This window comes from Triticum aestivum, chromosome 5D (genome assembly GCF_018294505.1).
Source record: "Triticum aestivum cultivar Chinese Spring chromosome 5D, IWGSC CS RefSeq v2.1, whole genome shotgun sequence".
NCBI classification, from domain to species: Eukaryota; Viridiplantae; Streptophyta; class Magnoliopsida; order Poales; family Poaceae; genus Triticum; species Triticum aestivum.
In genome coordinates, this window is record NC_057808.1 from 4,898,613 (window position 1) to 4,921,242 (window position 22,630).

At 42.8% G+C, this 22,630-nt stretch overlaps 1 protein-coding gene, 2 non-coding genes and 1 pseudogene across 3 annotated transcripts; 2 read left to right on the forward strand and 2 right to left on the reverse strand.

The window, feature by feature from the left end:
* Positions 1 to 105: 105 nt before the first annotated feature.
* On the reverse strand, positions 106 to 178 carry TRNAT-UGU (transfer RNA threonine (anticodon UGU)). The gene has a single exon. It is a non-coding gene; the product is annotated as a tRNA-Thr (tRNA).
* A 1,628-nt stretch (positions 179 to 1,806) lies between these two features.
* Positions 1,807 to 1,879, forward strand: TRNAF-GAA (transfer RNA phenylalanine (anticodon GAA)). The gene has a single exon. It is a non-coding gene; the product is annotated as a tRNA-Phe (tRNA).
* A 4,622-nt stretch (positions 1,880 to 6,501) lies between these two features.
* Positions 6,502 to 7,468, reverse strand: LOC123119055 (ATP synthase subunit beta, chloroplastic-like; annotated as a pseudogene).
* A 13,335-nt stretch (positions 7,469 to 20,803) lies between these two features.
* Positions 20,804 to 22,259, forward strand: LOC123119056 (ribulose bisphosphate carboxylase large chain-like). The gene has a single exon (XM_044538699.1). The coding sequence runs from the start codon at positions 20,834 to 20,836 to the stop codon at positions 22,196 to 22,198; it is 1,365 nt and encodes a 454-aa protein (XP_044394634.1). The 5' UTR covers positions 20,804 to 20,833; the 3' UTR covers positions 22,199 to 22,259.
* Positions 22,260 to 22,630: the final 371 nt, after the last annotated feature.

Below are 22,630 nucleotides of genomic sequence, written 5' to 3' on the forward strand. Positions count from 1 at the left end.
TATCTAGGAAAATTGTAAGGTAAAAAACATAAAAGATCCTGGATTCTCCATTTAATTCGGAAAAAAAGAGATTCTTGTTCGTAGAACATCGATAGAGAAAAAAAAAGCCGACTATCGGATTTGAACCGATGACCCTCGCATTACAAATGCGATGCGCTAACCTCTGAGCTAAGTGGGCTTACATAACGGAAATAGTCTAACAAATAGAAATAGGTATAGTATAGGAAATCCGTAAAATCTCAGATATTAGTTATTAATCTTAGCTATTAACTAGTTCTAAATTTGAAGTTATACTTATAAAAATAAAAAAATACTAAAACTTCTTAAAGATAAAGTTAGCTTGATATGGTTAACTATAGGATATTAAAAAATAAAATTATAGAATTTATTGGTATTTTCATTTGATCATTATAGACTTTATTATTTGTTAATAATTTGAGGATTAATATTTCACTAAGGGGAACATAGAGTCAGAGTAAATAAAATTGCTAATTCTGATTAGAAAAAAAGAATAAATATCAAGCGTTATAGTATAATTTTGAATACTATAAAAAAGTAAGACGGGAGGTGGGGGAGATAAAAACTTTTGGATATATTGATTCGGATTGAATTGCAAATACATCAAGGATAGAATCAATTCAATTCTGAATTGCAATAAGCAAGTGAGGTCTCTCAAATAGAGTCGAACTGAACTGCTAGACTACGTTGAGTGATGAACTCAATGATTCAAAAAAAACTAAGAGATGGATGAAATTACACAAGGAATCCTGGTCTCAAAGAAGAGGGAAATGGGGATATGGCGAAATTGGTAGACGCTACGGACTTGATTGTATTGAGCCTTGGTATGGAAACCTGCTAAGTGGTAACTTCCAAATTCAGAGAAACCCTGGAATTAAAAAAGGGCAATCCTGAGCCAAATCCGTGTTTTGAGAAAACAAGGGGTTCTCGAACTAGAATACAAAGGAAAAGGATAGGTGCAGAGACTCAATGGAAGCTGTTCTAACGAATCGAGTTAATTACGTTGTGTTGTTAGTGGAATTCCTTCTAATTCTAAATTAGAGAAAGAGGGGTTTTATACCTTATACATTTAATAAACACGTATAGATACTGACATAGCAAACGATTAATCACAGAACTCATATTATATTATAATTATAATATAGGTTCTTTATCTTTTTAAAAAATGAAATTAGAAATGATAATGATTATGAAAAAAAACTCATATCACATTTTTTTTTCATTATTGTGAGTCCACTCCAATCGAATATTGAATAATCAAATTCTTCAATTCAAATTCAAAGTTTTCGAGATCTTTAAAAAAGTGGATTAATCAGACGAGGGCAAAGAGAGAGTCCCATTCTACATGTCAATACTGACAACAATGAAATTTCTAGTAAAAGGAAAATCCATCGACTTTAAAAGTTGTGAGGGTTCAAGTCCCTCTATCCCCAAATCCTCTTTTATTCCCTAACTATACTATATTATTATTATTTATCCTCTTTTTTTTTTATCAATGCAATGGGTTTAAGATTCATTAGCTTTCTCATTCTACTCTTTCACAAAGGAATGCGAAGAGAACTCAATGGATCTTATCCTATTCATTGAATAGATTTCTTTTTTATTAGAGTATCGGCAAGAAATCTTGGTTATTCACTCTATTTTTAAGTTTTATTTAAGTAAACCATGCACAATGCATAGGACTACCCCCCCATTTTCAAATTTTAAATTTGAAATACTTTAATTAATTTTTAGTCCTTTTAATTGACATAGATACAAATACTCTACTAGGATGATGCACAAGAAAAGGTCAGGATAGCTCAGTTGGTAGAGCAGAGAACTGAAAATCCTCGTGTCACCAGTTCAAATCTGGTTCCTGGCAGAGAAAAAAAAAGATCCACCGAATAGGTATTGATCCAAATACCTCGAGATGGATTGTGATACATATTCATTAATAATATTTATTCATCTAAGTGGATAAATCTATAATATAAATATAGAGGCACTTCTTTTTCTTTTTTAAAGAAGTTTTAAAATATATCTTTTCTTTATGATAAAGAAGGTGGTGAGTTTCCCCTTTATTTTTTTGCGTTTCTTAATTTTGTAATCCGCTATTCCGACGAATATTTTTTTAGTCTTGCTTATCTTTATCTTATCTTACTTTCCTAGTTGTGCTAAGTAATGTGCGCGGTACAAAGTTCCTGGTAGAGAACTTCTTTGAGTCATCCTATTTTTCTGTTCATATGAAGGAAATTAATATGCGATTTTCAACATAGGGGAATCCAAATGAAACCCTTTTTTTGCTCAGTCTATCTGGAATGCTTTTGTATAATTAGGAATTAATTATAAATAGGTATTCCGTTTCATCTAGGAAAAGAACCTAAAAATATTCCTTGACTTGAATAAAATCTGGAGTTGTGTTGTATAAGTGAGCATGAATTTCTTATCATTCAATGAGCATCTTGTATTTCATAAAAATTGGGGGTTATATAATCCTTACGTAAGGGCCAGCCTATCCAACTTTCAGGCATTAGGATACGTTTAAGGCGCGGATGATTATCATAAGAGATTCCCACCATATCATAAGATTCGCGTTCTTGAAAATCGGCACTTCTCCAAATCCAGAAGATAGACGGAATTCTAGGATTATCCTTTTGGGCAAAGACTTTTATGCAGACTTCTTCTGGATTATCTATACTATATTGTATTCTCGTAAGATGATACACGCTAGCTAAAGATCCACCGGGTGCTACATCATAAGCACATTGGGAGCGTAAATAATTGTAACCATATACATATAAAATGACAGCAATGGAATCCCAATCCCCTGCTTTTATTTGTAAAGTCTCTATTCCTCGGTGATCAAAGCCCAAAGATCTATGAACCACCTCATGTTTGACTAGCCAATTAGATAACCAACCCTGCTGCATTGTCTTCATCTCTCCCTCTTTGTATAAATATTTCACATTTCGGATGCAAGTTTGAAAGATTGCCCTGCTTTTTATTTTTCTACACAAAAGAGCCCCTCTCCTAATTCACTAATTTGTAGGAAGGTACTGAACTTTTGGATTTGAAAAAAGTTTCAGAAGATATATCTAATGTAGATGGTGATTGATAGAGCAATTCTTGCTCATAAGTTCCTGTATGAGTACTGCGCCTAACATAAAGCTTGTGACTGGTAGTAAAACATCTATTTTTATTTTGAGATAGAGTTCGATCCTCAACTATTTCTCGCGATATCTTCTTACGAAGTTTTGTTAGGGCATCTATAACTGCCTTCGGTTTAGGTGGGCAGCCCGGCAAGTAGACATCCACAGGAATTAACTTATCAACTCCCCGAACAGTACTATAGGAATCCCTATTGAACATTCCCCCTGTAATAGTATAGGCTCCCATAGCAATGACGTATTTTGGTTCAGGCATTTGCGCGTATAATCTCACTAAAGAGGGAGCCATTTTCATTGTTACCGTACCGACTGTTAAAATTAGGTCTGCTTGCCTAGGACTTGTTCTTGGTACCAAGCCATAACGATCAAAGTCGAATCGTGAGCCTATTAATGAAGCAGATTCAATGAAACAACAACTGGTATCGTATAGAAGGGGCCATAAACTGGAGAGTCTTGACTAATTCGAAAGATCATTTGGTGTAGTTGAAATAACAGAATTGGAACTTGTTTGGTCAAGTAAGGGAAACTCAATCAAATTCATAACTGTCTCAATAGAATCTTTTCCTTCTTTTTTTGTCTAAATATTCAGTTAAGACCATTCCAAGGCTCCTTTTCGCCATGCATAAACTAAACCAACAACTAAGATAAGCACGAAATTCAAAGCTTCGATAAAAACGGATACACCCAATACATCGAAACTCATTGCCCAAGGGTATAGAAAGACGGTTTCCACATCAAAAACAACAAAAACGAGCGCAAACATATAATAGCGTATTCGGAATGGTACCCAAGCCCCTCCCATGGGTTCTATACCCGATTCATAACTAGAAAGCTTCTCTGGTCCTTCACTAACCGGGGCTAAAAGTCCTGAAATCGAAAATGCCAAAATAGGAATAAGGCTTGCTATTATTAGAAATGTCCAAAAAATATCATATTCGTGAAGCAGAAACATAATGTACTCCCATTAATGTGGAATAGGCGGAACTTAAATTAGTCAATTCAATTCAGCATTGTCAATTTATCCAGAACTTCTCTCTTTTCCTCGGTGAAACAAGAATCTTTTTTGTTCAAACAAAAGCGCTTAGTTTAGCCTTTGTTTCCTCTGTGCTGCATCTTCTTGAAAGATTCATCCAATGGAATCCCAACTCCCTTTCTTTTGGATTTCCATTCTATTTAGATATGGTGTATGTAGATCTAATTCTTATATAAAGAAAACTTTCTCGTTTCACTTTGTCTCGCTTTCTCTAGAATCTCTAGAAGAAAGAATAGCTCTATCCTTTATTTAATATTTAATAATAAAATAATAAGAGACTATTCAATAAAAATGAGAATACTACTAAATTAGAACCTAATTAAGATAGTAGGACTAATCTATGTAGTATAATTAATGAGAAGTAATACTATAAAATAACAATAAAGAACTCTATTTCAGAACTATGAGACAAAATATTCTGTTTTCTTATTTACTCTTTACTTTATTTTTTTCTATTTAAAGTTGATCAATTTACATAATGTATCTATAAACAAAGTAATAAATATACTTAAAACAAAGTAGGAATTCGCAAAGTGGATAAAATCATTGCAGTTATTATAGGGAAGTCTAGAGATATCCTATTTGAAGGAGGACGGGATTCAAATCAGGGAAAGGATCCTTTCTTCTATTGATTTGATAGAAATTCGTTTTTCTTTTCCTGTCTGTATGATTTTGATTTTCGATGAATGAACCTTTGGTAATGCTTTTATCTCTATTCTATGTCGCAGGCGCCTATCCAGTCTATAAACAAATACTAATGAGAAAATGAAAACTATACTAAACTAAAGAAAACATAGGATAGAGATCCTAAAATCTAAAAAAGGGCATATTAGGGCTATACGGATTCGAACCGTAGACCTTCTCGGAAAAACAGATCAAACGGATTATTATCGAAATGATTTGAACTGTTTCAAAGACCCAACATGCATTTTTTTGCATTGGGCTCTTTCATAAACTGATTTAAAGATCAGTTAGTCCACCATAGTTTTTCTTTACGGAAAGATAATGAGATGGCTCCCTGTGCTCTGATTGATTTTTTGTATTATGATCTATCTAGGAGCAATACCAAAGTGTTTCAAAGGAGGATTACCTTGACTTAGGTCTGCCTCCGTTCTAAATTAAATCAACCTAAGTGAAATGGAGTCTCTATCGTTCCACTGCAAGAGTTAACTATGAGACTTCATACACCTTAAAGTTCATAGAACGAAAAGAAGTTTTTTGGAGGCCCTTATCCTCATTATGCCTAGCATTTAGTGGGCTGGATATTTACCTTATCAACTAGCAAATCCATAAGGGTTCTATTTGATTAGGCACCTGAATTGGCTCTTGAATCGGACTGAACCGACTGTTTGTCAGGCTACTGTTCTCCTATTCTCTCGAATCTATGAAGTAAGACATTGATTTTGCAATAAGATCGATTATGTGCATTGCATAATAAGCTCCTTTGAAAAGCATTGGCGCACGTGTAAACGAGTTGCTCTACCGAACTGAGCTATAGCCCTTATCAGAGATATCTTAACATATAGATAATTTCTTGTCAAGATGAATATTTTCTAATGCTAGAGGATACCCCTTCGATCTGTATCTGTTTAGTATTTAGTTTAGTATTTAGTATATAACAGACCAATAACAAAGCGGTATTGCTTAGAAAAGGGATTCAATATATAATCGATCGAAGTAATGGGTCTTCCTTTGTGGTGATAAATTGCCTACTTAACTCAGTGGTTAGAGTATTGCTTTCATACGGCGTGAGTCATTGGTTCAAATCCAATAGTAGGTAAGTAGGTAGAAAAATTACTAGATAGCATTGGACTTACTTCGCTTCACTATCTAATAACTTTTTCTACCCCTCTTCCCTTTTTCTTTGTATCAACTATAAACCACTGGATTGTCTTCAATTGGATGGGGGAATCCAATTAACAGCCTCGATTCGTCTCCTAGCTCGTCTGAGAGCGAGCTTCGCCTCAACCAAATCTTTCGTACCCTCAGCTTTACTCAAGTTAGCTTCGGCTATTTCAAGTGCCTTTTGAGCTTCTTCCGGATCAATATCACTACCCAATTCTGCATCATTTCCTAAAATGATGATCTCATTATTAACTATTCTCGCAAAACCGCTCCACAGAACCGCTGTTAACCATTGGTCGTTGAGGAGGCGTATTCTCAAAGGACCCATATCTACTGCTGTGTTAATGGGGGCGTGGTTTGGTAATACGCCAATTTGGCCACTATTAGTGGATAAAATGATTTCTTTCACTTCACAATCCCAAATAATTCGCTTAGGAGTCAGTACATAAAGATTTAATTTCATTTCTTCGATTTGTTCTCCTCTTCTAAGGTTATAGCTTTCGTGCTAGCTTCATCGATGTTACCCACCAAATAAAAAGCCTGTTCAGGTAGGCCGTCTAATTCTCCGGAAAGGATTAGTTGAAATCCCCTAATAGTTTCCGCAAGAGCAACATACTTTCCTGGAGAACCAGTAAAAACTTCTGCCACAAAGAACGGTTGTGATAAGAAACGCTCAATTTTTCTTGCTCTTGCTACAGTTAAACGATCCTCTTCCGATAATTCATCCAAGCCAAGAATTGCGATAATGTCCTGAAGTTCTTTGTAACGTTGTAAAGTTTCCTTAACTCTTTGCGCAGTTTCATAATGTTCGTTGCCAACGATCCGAGGCTGTAACATAGTCGAGGTTGAATCTAAAGGATCTACTGCTGGATAAATATCCCTGGAAGCTAATCCTCTAGAAATTACGGTAGTAGCATCCAAATGTGCAAATGTTGTGGCAGGGGCAGGGTCGGTCAAATCGCCTGCAGGTACATAAACTGCTTGAATCGAAGTTATAGATCCCTTTTTAGTAGAAGCAATTCTTTCTTGCAAAGAACCCATTTCTGTACTAAGAGTAGGTTGATAACCCACTGCGGAGGGCATTCTCCCTAATAAAGCGGATACCTCTGATCCTGCTTGAACAAAACGAAAGATAATATCGATAAATTAAAGCACGTCTTGCTTATTAACATCTTGGAAATATTCCGCCATAGTTAGGGCAGTTAAACCAACTCTCATACGAGCTCCCGGTGGTTCATTCATTTGGCCATAGACTAGAGCTACCTTTGATTCCTCAATATTTTTTTTCATTAATTACTCCGGATTCCTTCATTTCCATATAAAGATCATTTCCTTCATGAGTCCGTTCCCCTACTCCACCGAATACAGATACGCCCCCATGAGCTTTAGCAATGTTATTGATTAATTCCATGATCAGTACTGTTTTACCTACTCCAGCCCCCCCAAATAGTCCTATTTTTCCTCCACTTCGATAAGGAGCTAAAAGATCGACGACCTTAATACCTGTTTCAAAGATGGATAATTTCGTATCTAACTCGATAAAGGCAGGCGCAGATCTATGAATAGGGAACGTTGCACTACTATCTACAGGACCCAAATTGTCAACAGGTGTGACGCGCCCGATTTGACCGTAAACTAATCATGCACGCAAATGTGTACGATCAAGGTCAGGGACTCACGGGAAGATATCACAACACAACTCTACAACATAAATAAGTCATACAAGCATCATAATACAAGCCAGGGGCCTCGAGGGCTCGAATACAAGTGCTCGATCACAGACGAGTCAACGGAAGCAACAATATCTGAGTACAGACATAAGTTAAACAAGTTTGCCTTAAGAAGGCTAGCACAAACTGGGATACAGATCGAACGAGGCGTAGGCCTCCTGCCTGGGATCCTCCTAACTACTCCTGATCGTCGTCAGCGGGCTGCATGTAGTAGTAGGCACCTCCAGCGTCGTAGGTGTCGTCGTCGACGGTGGCGTCTGGCTCCTGGACTCCAACATCTGGTTGTGACAACCAGATAGAAAGGAAAGGGGGAAAAGAGGGAGAGAAGCAACCGTGAGTACTCATCCAAAGTACTCGCAAGCAAGGAGCTATACTACATATGCATGGGTATATGTGTAAAGGGGCATATCAGTGGACTGAACTACAGAATGCCAGAATAAAAGGGGGATAGCTAGTCCTGTCGAAGACTACGCTTCTGGTCATCTCCATCTTGCAGCATGTAGAAGAGAGTAGATTGAAGTCCTCCAAGTAGCATCGCATAGCATAATCCTACCCGGCGATCCCCTCCTCGTCGCCCTATTAGAGAGCGATCACCGGGTTGTATCTGGCACTTGGAAGCGTGTATTTTATTCAGTATCCAGTTCTAGTTGTCATAAGGTCAAGGTACAACTCCGGGTCGTCCTTTTACCGAGGGACACGGCTATTCGAATAGATAAACTTCCCTGCAGGGGTGCACCACATAACCCAACACGCTCGATCCCATTTGGCCGGACACACTTTTCTGGGTCATGCCCGGCCTCGTAAGATCAACGCGTCGCAGCCCCACCTAAGCACAATAGAGAGGTCAGCACGCCGGTCTAACCCTATGCGCGCAGGGGTCTGGGCCCATCACCCTATGCACACCTGCACGTTGCGTACGCGGCCGGAAGCAGACCTAGCCTAGTGGCGTTCCAGTCCAATCCGGCGCGCGCCACTCAGTTGCTGACGTCACGAAGGCTTCGGCTGATACCACGACGCCGGGATACCCATAACTACTCCCGCCTAGATGGTTAGTGCGTATAGACCAAATGGCCAGACTCAGATCAAATACCAAGATCTCGTTAAGCGTGTTAAGTATCCGCGAACGCCGACCAGGGCCAGGCCCACCTCTCACCTAGGCGGTCTCAACCTGCCCTGTCGCTCCGCCACAAAGTAATAGTCGGGGGCCGTCAGGAACCCAGGCCCACCTCTACCGGGGTGGGGCCACCTGTCCTTTCAGCTCCCTCATCAGAATCACTTGCGGGTACTCCTCGAGCCGACCCGACTTTAGTCTCCACATGTGTCATGTATATAATGTATAAAGTATATATCCGTGATCACCTCCCGAAGTGATCACGGCCCAGTAGTATAGCATGGCAGACGGACAAGAGTGTAGGGCCACTGATGGAACACTAGCATCCTATACTAAGCAGTAGGATAGCAGGTAAGGGTAACAACTGTAGCAACAATGACAGGCTATGCATCAGTATAGGATTAACCGAAAGCAGTAACATGCTACACTACTCTAATGCAAGCAGTATAGAGAAGAATAGGCGATATCTGGTGGTCAAGGGGGGGGGGGGCTTGCCTGGTTGCTCTGGCAAGTAGGAGGGGTCGTCAACTCCGTAGTCGAACTGGGCATCAGCAGTGTCAGTCTCGTAGTCTACCGGAGTGAAGAGGGGGAAGAAACAGTAAATACAATGCAAACATAAACATGACGATGCGTGACATGACAATGAGCAGTGCTAGGTGTGTCCTAACGCGACAGTAGGTGGTACCGGTGAAGGGGGGGGGACATCCGGGAAAGTATTCCCGCTGTTTCGCGTTTCGGACAGACGGACCAGAGGGGGAAAGTTGCGAGTTTGATAGGCTAGGGAGGTGGGGTGGACGAACAGACTGCGTATCCGGATTCGTCTCGTCGTTCTGAGCAACTTTCATGTAGAAAACATTTTCATCCGAGTTACGGTTTAAAAGATATGAATTTTCAAAGATTATTTGAATTTCTGGAATTATTTGAATTTAGCAAAAATGAATTATGACGTCAGCATGAGGTAAAGCTGACGTCAGCAGGTCAACAGGTCGGCTGACCAGTCAAACCAGATAGGTGGGTCCAGTGGGGCCCACATGTCAGCCTCTGTTAGTCTAACAGTAATTTAAACTAAACTAACAGTCTAATTAGAGGGGTGGGCCCCATATGTCAGTGAGTGTTTAATCTAACAAGTTAATTTTATTTATAAAAATGTTTAATTAGCCTAATTAACAGACGGGGCCCACCTGTCAGTGGCTGGGGGCCGCCCAGTCAGCACGTTGACCGCGGTCAACAAGTCAAGGGGGGACCTGGGTCCACCAGTCAGTGGGCCAGGCGGTGCCACGCAGGTGCCACGTCGGTGACGTCGCCGGAATCACGCCGGCGACCATTCCAGCGGCGGAAGTTCGCCGGAGTTGCTCGGATTTCCAGCACAGTGCACCATTCCGCGCGTTTTCGGTGGCGTTCGAACGAGTAGATCGTCCCGCGTAGATCTAGAGTGATCGCAGGAGCAGTGGTGGCCGGAGTGGAGCTCAACGACGACCGCGGGCGGCGCCGGACTACGGGCATCTCCGAAAACCACGCTACGGCTGCGTTCTAGCTAACAAACGACGCTAGCGGGCTCTACGGACCTCCGGCAAATCGACGGAGGCCACGGCTTGGCTCGGAGATGGACGGGGTGAGCGCAACGAGCTCGCGGACGAGGCCGCATGCGGCAATGGCGACGGCGGCACCGCGAGCCATCTACGGTGTATGAGGAGGAACCAGAGGAAGGAGGAGGGGGCGGAGGCTGACGGCGCGGCACACGGAGGCCCTCGAGTGAACGGGAGCGCAGAGGGGAGGCGGAATGAATCGCGGCGGGCGGCGGAGACCGAGGTTGGGGTAAAGCTTGACCCGGCCGCTGCAGGGCACCCCAGCTCGTCCTGAAGCGCGGGGTCGACGAGGACGACGTAGAGGGAGCTCGGGGACTCGGCGGCTCGACGAACTGTGGTCGGGGCCACACCTACGGCGAGGCTTCGGCGGCGATCTCGCTCGGGCGAGGGGGGGCCAGAGAGAGAGAGCGGCCGAGATGGAGAGGGGAGTTGGTGGAGGTAGGTGGGGAGGAGGCCGAGGCGTCGAGGGGAGGGGTCGGCCTTATCCTCTCCGGGTAGTCGTCGTCGAGGCGGTCCGGCGGGGCTCGCCCCTGTTGCGACCCCGGTCGGGGGAACAGGGGGGGAAGACGACCCGGGGAGGGGTTGGGCCGGACCAGCTGGAGTGGGCCGAGGCTCGGGCCAGGCACTGTGCACTTGGCCCAGTGCACAGTGGCCTGTGCTTTTACACTTTTGTTTTGTTTTCTATTTTTTTTCTTTTCTGTTTTATTTATTTTAGTTAGCAAAACAGTTTACAAAAATACAACCCCTACTCCTAAATTAGCATAATAACATAGGCCACCTACTCCAAAAAGTTTGGTGATTATATAAACTAGATTAACATTTGTTTAGTATTTAAAAGCATTTAAATAATTGTTTTGCTGCTGTTTTTACTTATTATAGTGCAGTTAAATACTTTACAAAAGTGTGGTTTCTTCACCAATATTTAATATGGACTATTTGGCTCACTCCGAACATTTTAGTTTTAATATTTTTAAACTATTATTATTTACTTTTATTTAAATTTTGAATTTGTTTCGGTTCTGAACTATCGAGAGTTTATCAACAGTAAACGGGGTGACGTGGCATCGTTAACGTGGGATTATTGTAGCTTAATTATCCGGGCGTCACAATTCTCCTCCACTACAAGAAATCTCGTCCCGAGATTTAAGAGGGGAAGTGATGGGAAAGGGATTTGGTCGTGAAATTCTAACGAGCGTCCTCGATCTTGGTTGCTCTTCTCGAAGCGGTTGATCCATTACGTTGATGTCTTCATTTTCCTGCTTCAGGTCAACATGATGAAGCTGGCATCCTTTCCTCGGGGACTCCATCGTACTTACGAAAGGATAGGAGGGAAACTACAAGGACAGGTGTCTGCAAGGGCTGATATTCGGCAATTAGCTCTGGGGTTTTGGACCAAGGTATCCCTTGAGTCGAAACTTGGGAAAACATCGAGAGCAAAGTAAGAAGGTACTATAAGGAGTTTCAAGCGGCCAGGCAATCGTTCGATGCCTGAAACAGGGCGTGAAAGGGGCTCAAAGCAATCGGGAATAAGTATTGCGTCTTATACCAGAATAGATCAATAGGTAGGTGGCCCGTGAATTACATACAAAGTCAAGCACGAGGAATAACTTTGACAAAAGGGTGTACAGGAGAGTCAGGTTTCGATCCTATGGAACTGTGGGTTATGGGCCCACCATGTGGGTTAAAAGTAGGAAGGGCGGAGACGTCTTGCAGGATCATGTAAGCAAGGCATGTCAGAGGATAGCATGTCTTTTATGTCGGCAACCACATCGGTACCAAGGGCAAGGGACGAAGAGAACCATTTTCCTGCTCGTCGAAACGAGGCGGACCAATAGGCAAAGTTCTCGTCCATCGGTGGTTACCGGAATATCATCGACAATAGTAACAGGGTCTTACTGACATAATTGTACACCGGGGTGTTTACATAAGCAGGAGAATACTACTGCTTAGATCATATAGATCACCAGAAAGGTTAAACCAAACAATGGAAAGGAAAATATGATTATCAGATTAAACAGAAGAATGGAAAGGAAAATGTGCTTAAACACATATTTCAAGGGTGTATCCTCCCCAAGGACAAGCAGAGCATGATATCCAGGACAGGATATAATGTAGAAAACTCTTTAGGTAAGGTGAGAGAAATTTCATGACATCACCCATACAACGGTGTTTGGATAATGGACAAAGAAAAATTTGCATTGTTCTTCAAGTGCTCTTATTGAAAATCGGAGTACCACAGACATGCTTCGAGATAACATTGGCATGGTCTTCAAGCAAAGGTCAGACTTTGGATACAAAGGATCCATCGGAAACAACTTATAGAATAAGTCTTACCACTTTCTCATGGAAGAATAGCTAACCTTGCTAAAAGGGAAAACTTATAACAATAGGTCCTCCCGCCAGGTATGCTGGGTATCATCACCTTACCGGGTCATAAATAGGCCAATGTTATAACTCTTGGAAATATGTTCCAACCATCATATCTGACCGAGATTCAGATCTGATTGGTGTCAGGATACCTCAGACTCAGGATGTCTGAGAAGAAAAGTGCAACACAAATTGATGGGATGACATTATAAGATTCTCGGGAAATGAACTATGAAAGCAAGTTCCGAAACCAGAGTTCTTCATTAAACCAAAGAGAGGGATAGGAGCTGGCTGATGGACTCGGCGACATTCCATTGAGAGTTCCAAAAGATGGATTTCCACAACTATGTGAACAAGGAGATAACAATAGCTAGATCGAATGACTTAATGATGTATGCTCGAGGAAAACATACACAGTTAAACATTGGTTGAAATGTGCACCCGAAATGTGGGCTAGGTAGCACGATCAATGTTCGAATGATGATTCATTAAGCCATAGACGTAGAATGAAACTATAGACCAATAACTTCAAAGCAATAGGGTTGCTAGAAGTTTAGAATTTACACGTCACAGACCATTTGTCGGTATTTCGTTTAGAAACAACACGGGGACCAAGAAAGAATGGTGATGGTGAGAAGTATCACTGTACCAAGAATTCTTAAGAGGTGGAGTAATGCTCACGACATTCTTGACATCGAAGATGGTAATACTCCACGGTAGAATATAACATAGGTTGGATAGCAGGGAAATCAAGATACAACACAAAATATGAACAAGTTTGTGTTGAGGGGAGGCAAGAATGTTGTCGATGATAACACAATTCATCGAGGGGCATGGATGGTATTTCTCATCCTGAATTTCGACACACAACTTGGAAGAAATCAAATTGTTGACAATGATCACGACAAATTTGTCGAGAGGTTTTCAAGAAGATGTAATTGATCGACGATGACATCAAGTCAAAGGAATGATGAAAGCGAAAGGTTATTGGAACCACGGGTAGGGCACAAACTCGAATTCAAGTTTGCTATTCAAGGAGAAGTGATATGACGAGGGAGATAGACGCAAGATTAGCTCACTGTCGAAATTTGTGCGCTGGGAAGGTCCAGGTAACATAGTTAAAATCACCAAGGTAATGATATGGCCAAACAGGCTAGGAATGGCGTGATCGGGTACAAACTCGTACTTAAGGAAGATTACTAAGAGTTGTTGAACCGTAGTGCGGACTCGGTTCAGTTATCGGTGTCTTTGCGTGATTAATAACTTAGAGCCCGTGGAAAATTGGAATCAATGAGAATGTAGCACTTGATGGAGAACTCATAATAAGTTATGCAGTTCCATGATAATCTCGAGATACCAGGGGGGTAATGCTCGACGACAGATCAAAGTAGAGGTTGGACTAGGGTATTGCTCTGCAGAAGACAAGTGCTTAAACTTGCATGAGAAATGGTACTTAAAGGAGAACATGGTCGGAACCACGATTGAAAAAGGCCAGATCCCAGATATAAGATGAACTTATACCAATGGAATAATTAATTTAAGAAAAGCTTTAATGATAAGATCTACATCGTGTCCATGGGCATGAACGCAAAGTTCAAGGTCGACTCCCACTTCTCCAATGCATAACCTTTCATTTACTTCTCGCGTTCGATGAAGTTATTTAGTAGAAAATTATCTGGTAAAATACCAGAAGGGTATGGCTTGTGAAAACCTTCGGGTTCATACGGTTTTTTTTAGGGAAGGTATAGGTTCAACCCATCAAGGCATCTTAGGAACTTATACCACAAACTTCGGAGTAAATAATACAAGCTCGAAAGTAGAGCATGGGTGTCAAAACGAGAGGATACAATTTACTAAAGGCATTATGTATCAGGGAAAGAACTCACAAGGTTATTCAATATGAAGGACACTGTCGGATAAAATCCAACAAAGGAACCAATGGTCCACAAGGGATCTGATGTGAGCATCGGTACTCAACCAGAGGAAGAAGAAGGCAAGGAGATCTAATTATAGAAACAACTGACTAACTCAAAGTTCGAATGCAAAAGAATTATGATTTCCAAATCAGGGGGTCAGAAGCAACGCTCTGATCAAGGATGGATAAGTGAGTAGGCTTAGGGGTACAATCGATGGCAATTTTATAGGTCGAGATCAAGCTCATGTTAAAAATGACGTTTGAGCCAGAAGGAAGAATTCTAGGATCTGATTGAGGATTGTGAGCATTCGCAATATTTTGAATCAACAGACTCAAAATGATAATGACAAGGAATGACTATAAGATTACGAGACTTATGGGATTATCCATAATGCAAGCAAGCAAGAATTTCAAGAGCAATAGGCTGCTCAGGATTTTTGGTAGATCGAATGGTATTTTGAACACTTTTGTGAAATACTTGAATCAACTGGGGATGAGCGGATACTCGATAAGGGCGAGAAATTATCCGTAGGGGTACTCAGGTGACAAAGAACAGCAAGGCAGTAAGCTCAAGGATTCTCGGAACAACAGAGATAACTTCGGGGTATCTTGTAATAACAAGATCAACTGGGAAACATTGTATGAATGGCGAGTATACGCGGTTATCCATAGGAGTTTATCGATGAAAGGGAATTGCAAAAGCGATGAACACAAGTTCTCGGGTTATCAGCGGAGAGTATCTTCAGGCTCTTCACGTGCAGCAGACGATCATCAGTAATAAGGGGCTCTCCGGGTGAAAGTGATAACGAGATCCTAATGTTAGATTTAGTAAAATTCACTTAACCCGAATAGAAGAGAGATCAGAGTCCCAGAGTATAGACAAGGAGTAAAAGATCCTAATACCACCCAATGGCGACGTGAGCCCGTAAGACACACAGCCATGTTAGTAAAAGTTTTGTAATGTCTAGACTCGACTTCGGCCAAGGAGTGTGGAAAGGGGGATTCCTACAGGCAGTCGGCTCTGATACCAACTTGTGACGCCCCCGATTTGACCGTACACTAATCATGCACGCAAATGTGTACGATCAAGGTCAGGGACTCACGGGAAGATATCACAACACAACTCTACAACATAAATAAGTCATACAAGCATCATAATACAAGCCGGGGGCCTCGAGGGCTCGAATACAAGTGCTCGATCACAGACGAGTCAGCGGAAGCAACAATATCTGAGTACAGACATAAGTTAAACAAGTTTTCCTTAAGAAGGCTAGCACAAATTGGGATACAGATCGAACAAGGCGCAGGCCTCCTGCCTGGGATCCTCCTAACTACTCCTGATCGTCGTCAGCGGGCTGGACGTAGTAGTAGGCACCTCCAGCGTCGTAGGTGTCGTCGTCGACGGTGGCGTCTGGCTCCTGGACTCCAACATCTGGTTGCGACAACCAGATAGAAAGGAAAGGGGGAAAAGAGGGAGAGAAGCAACCGTGAGTACTCATCCAAAGTACTCGCAAGCAAGGAGCTATACTACATATGCATGGGTATATGTGTAAAGGGGCATATCAGTGGACTGAACTGCAGAATGCCAGAATAAAAGGGGGATAGCTAGTCCTGTCGAAGACTACGCTTCTGGTCATCTCCATCTTGCAGCATGTAGAAGAGAGTAGATTGAAGTCCTCCAAGTAGCATCGCATAGCATAATCCTACCCGGCGATCCCCTCCTCGTCGCCCTGTTAGAGAGCGATCACCGGGTTGTATCTGGCACTTGGAAGGGTGTATTTTATTCAGTATCCAGTTGTAGTTGTCATAAGGTCAAGGTACAACTCCGGGTCGTCCTTTTACCGAGGGACACGGCTATTCGAATAGATAAACTTCCCTGCAGGGGTGCACCACATAACCCAACACGCTCGATCCCATTTGGCCGGACACACTTTTCTGGGTCATGCTCGGCCTCGTAAGATCAACGCGTCGCAGCCCCACCTAAGCACAACAGAGAGGTCAGCACGCCGGTCTAACCCTATGCGCGTAGGGGTCTGGGCCCATCGCCCAATGCACACCTGCACGTTGCGTACGCGGCCGGAAGCAGACCTAGCCTAGTGGCGTTCCAGTGCAATCCGGCGCGCGCCACTCAGTCGCTGACGTCACGAAGGCTTCGGCTGATACCACGACGCCGGGATACCCATAACTACTCCCGCGTAGATGGTTAGTGCGTATAGACCAAATGGCCAGACTCAGATCAAATACCAAGATCTCGTTAAGCATGTTAAGTATCCGCGAATGCCGACCAGGGCCAGGCCCACCTCTCACCTAGGCGGTCTCAACCTGCCCTGTCGCTCCGCCACAAAGTAACAGTCGGGGGCCGTCAGGAACCCAGGCCCACCTCTACCGGGGTGGGGCCACCTGTCCTTTCAGCCCCCTCATCAGAATCACTTGCGGGTACTCCTCGAGCCGACCCGACTTTAGTCTCCACATGTGTCATGTATATAATGTATAAAGTATATATCCGTGATCACCTCCCGAAGTGATCACGGCCCAGTAGTATAGCATGGCAGACGGACAAGAGTGTAGGGCCACTGATGGAACACTAGCATCCTATACTAAGCAGTAGGATAGCAGGTAATGGTAACAACTGTAGCAACAATGACAGGCTATGCATCAGTATAGGATTAACCGAAAGCAGTAACATGCTACACTACTCTAATGCAAGCAGTATAGAGAAGAATAGGCGATATCTGGTGGTCAGGGGGGGCTTGCGTGGTTGCTCTGGCAAGTAGGAGGGGTCGTCAACTCCGTAGTCGAACTGGGCATCAGCAGTGTCGGTCTCGTAGTCTACCGGAGAGAAGAGGGGGAAGAAACAGTAAATACAATGCAAACATAAACATGACGATGCGTGACATGACAATGAGTAGTGTTAGGTGTGTCCTAACGCGACAGTAGGTGGTACCGGTGAAGGGGGGGACATCCGGGAAAGTATTCCCGCTGTTTCGCGTTTCGGACAGACGGACCGGAGGGGGAAAGTTGCGAGTTTGATAGGCTAGGGAGGTGGGGTGGACGAAAGGAACTGCGTATCCGGATTCGTCTCGTCGTTCTGAGCAACTTTCATGTAGAAAACATTTTCATCCGAGTTACGGTTTAAAAGATATGAATTTTCAAAGATTATTTGAATTTCTGGAATTATTTGAATTTAGCAAAAATGAATTATGACGTGAGCATGAGGTAACGCTGACGTCAGCAGGTCAACAGGTCGGCTGACCAGTCAAACCAGACAGGTGGGTCTAGGGGGGCCCACATGTCAGCCTCTGTTTGTCTAACAGTAATTTAAACTAAACTAACAGTCTAGTTAGAGGGGTGGGCCCCATATGTCAATGAGTGTTTAATCTAACAAGTTAATTTTATTTATAAAAATGTTTAATTAGCCTAATTAACAGACGGGGCCCACCTGTCAGTGGCTGGGGGCCGCCCAGTCAGCACGTTGACCACGGTCAACAAGTCAAGGGGGGACCTGGGTCCACCAGTCAGTGGCCCTGGCGGTGCCACGCAGGTGCCACGTCGGTGCCGTCGCCGGAATCACGCCGGCGACCATTCCAGCGGCGGAAGTTCGCCGGAGTTGCTCGGATTTCCAGCACAGTGCACCATTCCGCGCGTTTTCGGTGGCGTTCGAACGAGTAGATCGTCCCGCGTAGATCTAGAGTGATCGCAGGAGCGGGGGTGGTTGGAGTGGAGCTCAACGACGACCGCGGGCGGCGCCGGACTACGGGCATCTCCGAAAACCACGCTACGACTGCGTTCTAGCTAACAAACGACGCTAGCGGGCTCTACGGACCTCCGGCAACTCGACGGAGGCCACGGCTCGGCTCGGAGATGGACGGGGTGAGCGCAACGAGCTCGCGGACGTGGCCGCATGCGGCAATGGCGACGGCGGCATCGCGAGCAACCTACGGTGTATGAGGAGGAACCAGAGGAAGGAGGAGGGGGCGGAGGCTGACGGCGCGGCACACGGAGGCCCTCGAGTGAACGGGAGCGCAGAGGGGAGGCGGAATGAATCGCGGCGGGCGGCGGCGACCGAGGTTGGGGAAAAGCTTGACCCGGCCGCTGCAGGGCACCCCAGCTCGTCCTGAAGCGTGGGGTGGACGAGGACGATGTAGAGGGAGCTCGGGGACTCGGCGGCTCGACGAACGGTGGTCGGGGCCACGCCTACGGCGAGGCTTCGGCGGCGATCTCGCTCGGGCGAGGGGGGGCCAGAGAGAGAGAGAGCGGCCGAGATGGAGAGGGGAGTTGGTGGAGGTAGGTGGGGAGGAGGTCGAGGCATCGAGGGGAGGGGTCGGCCTTATCCTCTCCGGGTAGTCGTCGTCGAGGCGGTCCGGCGGGGCTCGCCCCTGTTGCGACCCCGGTCGGGGGAACAGGGGGGGAAGACGACCCGGGGAGGGGTTGGGCCGGACCAGCTGGAGTGGGCCGAGGCTCGGGCCAGGCACTGTGCACTTGGCCCAGTGCACAGTGGCCTGTGCTTTTACACTTTTGTTTTGTTTTCTATTTTTTTCTTTTCTGTTTTATTTATTTTAGTTAGCAAAACAGTTTACAAAAATACAACCCCTACTCCTAAATTAGCATAATAACATAGGCCACCTACTCCAAAAAGTTTGGTGATTATATAAACTAGATTAACATTTGTTTAGTATTTAAAAGCATTTAAATAATTGTTTTGCTGCTGTTTTTACTTACTATAGTGCAGTTAAATACTTTACAAAAGTGTGGTTTCTTCACCAATATTTAATATGGACTATTTGGCTCACTCTGAACATTTTAGTTTTAATATTTGTAAACTTTTATTATTTGCTTTTATTTAAATTTTGAATTTGTTTCGGTTCTGAACTATCGAGAGTTTATCAACAGTAAACGGGGTGACGTGGCATCGTTAACGTGGGATTACTGTAGCTTAATTATCCGGGCGTCACAACAGGCTCCCCAAGAACGTTGAAAATTCGTCCGAGAGTAGCTCCACCGACCAGAACACTGAGAGGAGCTCCCGTGTCAATCACTTCCATTCCTCTCATCAACCCGTCCGTAGCACTCATAGCTACAGCTCTAACTCGATTATTTCCTAATAATTGTTGTACCTCACAAGTCACATTAATTTGCTTATCGGCAGTGTCTCTACTCTGGACTACCAAAGCGTTATAAATATAAGGTAACTTGCCTGGGGAAAAGTGACATCCAGCACGGGTCCAATAATTTGATCGATATGACCTGTACTTTTTTCTTCAATTGTGGAAACCCCGGGAGGAGAAGTAGTAGGATTGGTTCTCATAATTATCACATAATTAAAAAAAGGAATTTGTCGAAATTTTTCTTTTTTTATTGTTGAATAATGCCAAATCAAATCAAAAAAAATCCAAAAGTAAAAAGGAAATGAATTAGTTAATTCTATAAGAGAGAAAAGGGGACCAGGACTTGATTTCATTGCCCCATGCAACCGTTTACTCATGGAATGAGTCCGTTGGAAAGTTCAATCAATCTTTTTTTCATATACATACATTTTGCCTTTTGTGGAGGATCTGTGCCTACTCTACTTTCCTATCTAGGACTTCGATATACAAAATATATACTACTGTGAAGCATAGATTGCTGTCAACAAAGAATTTTATTAGTATTTAGTTAGGTATTTGCATTCAAAATAAGAAAAGAGAACTATTAAGAACTTGTAATATAAGGATTAGGAATTAATTTGGGTTGCGCTATATCTATCAAAGAGTATACAATAATTATGGATTTGGTAAATCAAATCCATGGTTTAATAACGAACCGTGTTAACTTACCATAACAACAACTCAATTCCTATCGAATTCCTATAGTGGAATTCCTATAGGATAGAACATACACAGGGTGTACGCATTATATATGAATGAAACATATTCATTAACCTAAGCATGCCCTCAATTTTCTTTAATGAGTTGATATTATATTAATTGAATATCCTTTTTTTGTTTTACGAGATTTTTTCTAAAGTTTCATTTACGCCTAATTAACATCGAGTAGACCCTGTTATTGTGAGAATTCTTAATTCAAGAGTTATAGGGAGGGACTTATGTCACCACAAACAGAAACTAAAGCAAGTGTTGGATTTCAAGCTGGTGTTGAAGATTATAAATTGACTTACTACACCCCAGAGTATGAAACTAAGGATACTGATATCTCGGCAGCATTCCGAGTAAGTCCTCAGCCTGGGGTTCCGCCCGAAGAAGTAGGGGCTGCAGTAGCTGCCGAATCTTCTACTGGTACATGGACAACTGTTTGGACTGATGGACTTACCAGTCTTTATCGTTATAAAGGACGATGCTATCACATCGAGCCTGTTGCTGGGGAAGACAACCAATGGATCTGTTATGTAGCTTATCCATTAGACCTATTTGAAGAGGCTTCCGTTACTAACATGTTTACTTCCATTGTAGGTAACGTATTTGGTTTCAAAGCCCTACGTGCTCTACGTTTGGAGGATCTACGAATTCCCCCTACTTATTCAAAAACTTTCCAAGGCCCGCCTCATGGTATCCAAGTTGAAAGAGATAAGTTGAACAAGTATGGTCGTCCTTTATTGGGATGTACTATTAAACCAAAATTGGGATTATCCGCAAAAAATTATGGTAGAGCGTGTTATGAGTGTCTACGTGGTGGACTTGATTTTACCAAAGATGATGAAAACGTAAACTCACAACCATTTATGCGCTGGAGAGACCGTTTTGTCTTTTGTGCCAAAGCTATTTATAAATCACAGGCCGAAACCGGTGAAATCAAGGGGCATTACTTGAATGCGACTGCGGGTACATGTGAAGAAATGATTAAGAGAGCTGTATTTGCAAGAGAATTAGGGGTTCCTATTGTAATGCATGACTACTTAACTGGGGGATTCACCGCAAATACTACTTTCGCTCATTATTGCCGCGACAATGGCCTACTTCTTCACATTCACCGTGCAATGCATGCATTTATTGATAGACAGAAAAATCATGGTATGCATTTCCGTGTATTAGCTAAAGCATTGCATATGTCTGGGGGAGATCATATCCACTCTGGTACAGTAGTAGGTAAGTTAGAAGGGGAACGCGAAATGACTTTAGGTTTTGTTGATTTATTGCGCGATGATTTTATTGAAAAAGATCGTGCTCGCGGTATCTTTTTCACTCAGGACTGGGTATCCATGCCAGGTGTTATACCGGTAGCTTCAGGTGGTATTCATGTTTGGCATATGCCAGCTCTGACCGAAATCTTTGGGGACGATTATGTATTACAATTTGGTGGAGGAACTTTAGGACATCCTTGGGGAAATGCACCTGGTGCAGCAACTAATCGAGTGGCTTTGGAACCTGTGTACAAGCTCGTAACGAAGGGCATGATCTTGCTCGCGAAGGTAATGAAATTATCCGAGCAGCTTGCAAATGGAGTCCTGAACTAGCCGCAGCTTGTGAAGTATGGAAGGCGATCAAATTCGAGTTCGAGCCGGTAGATACTATTGATTAACTAGATAAAACTAAAGATAAAGAAGGTATAAATAAAAAAGAAACGAAATAAAAAGAGAAAAAAATCAGTTATGAAATGCAGTAATTCTTCTTTATTCTTCTAATTGATGCAATTAAACTCGGCTCAATCTTTTTTTTTCTAAAAAAGATTGAGCCGAATAAAAATAGATCATGATATGATCATGAGACTTGACAAATCGAGATTCGTCTATTCTATATATCTAGAATATATATATTAAGGTATAATACAATAAAGAAATACAAATAAAATAATAAAATATAGTATTATCAATTGTATGCGCTTCTAGAGAAGTATGTATGCAGGAAGTAAATTCTAACCGCTTTCTTTTGAATCCAATTTCAAATTA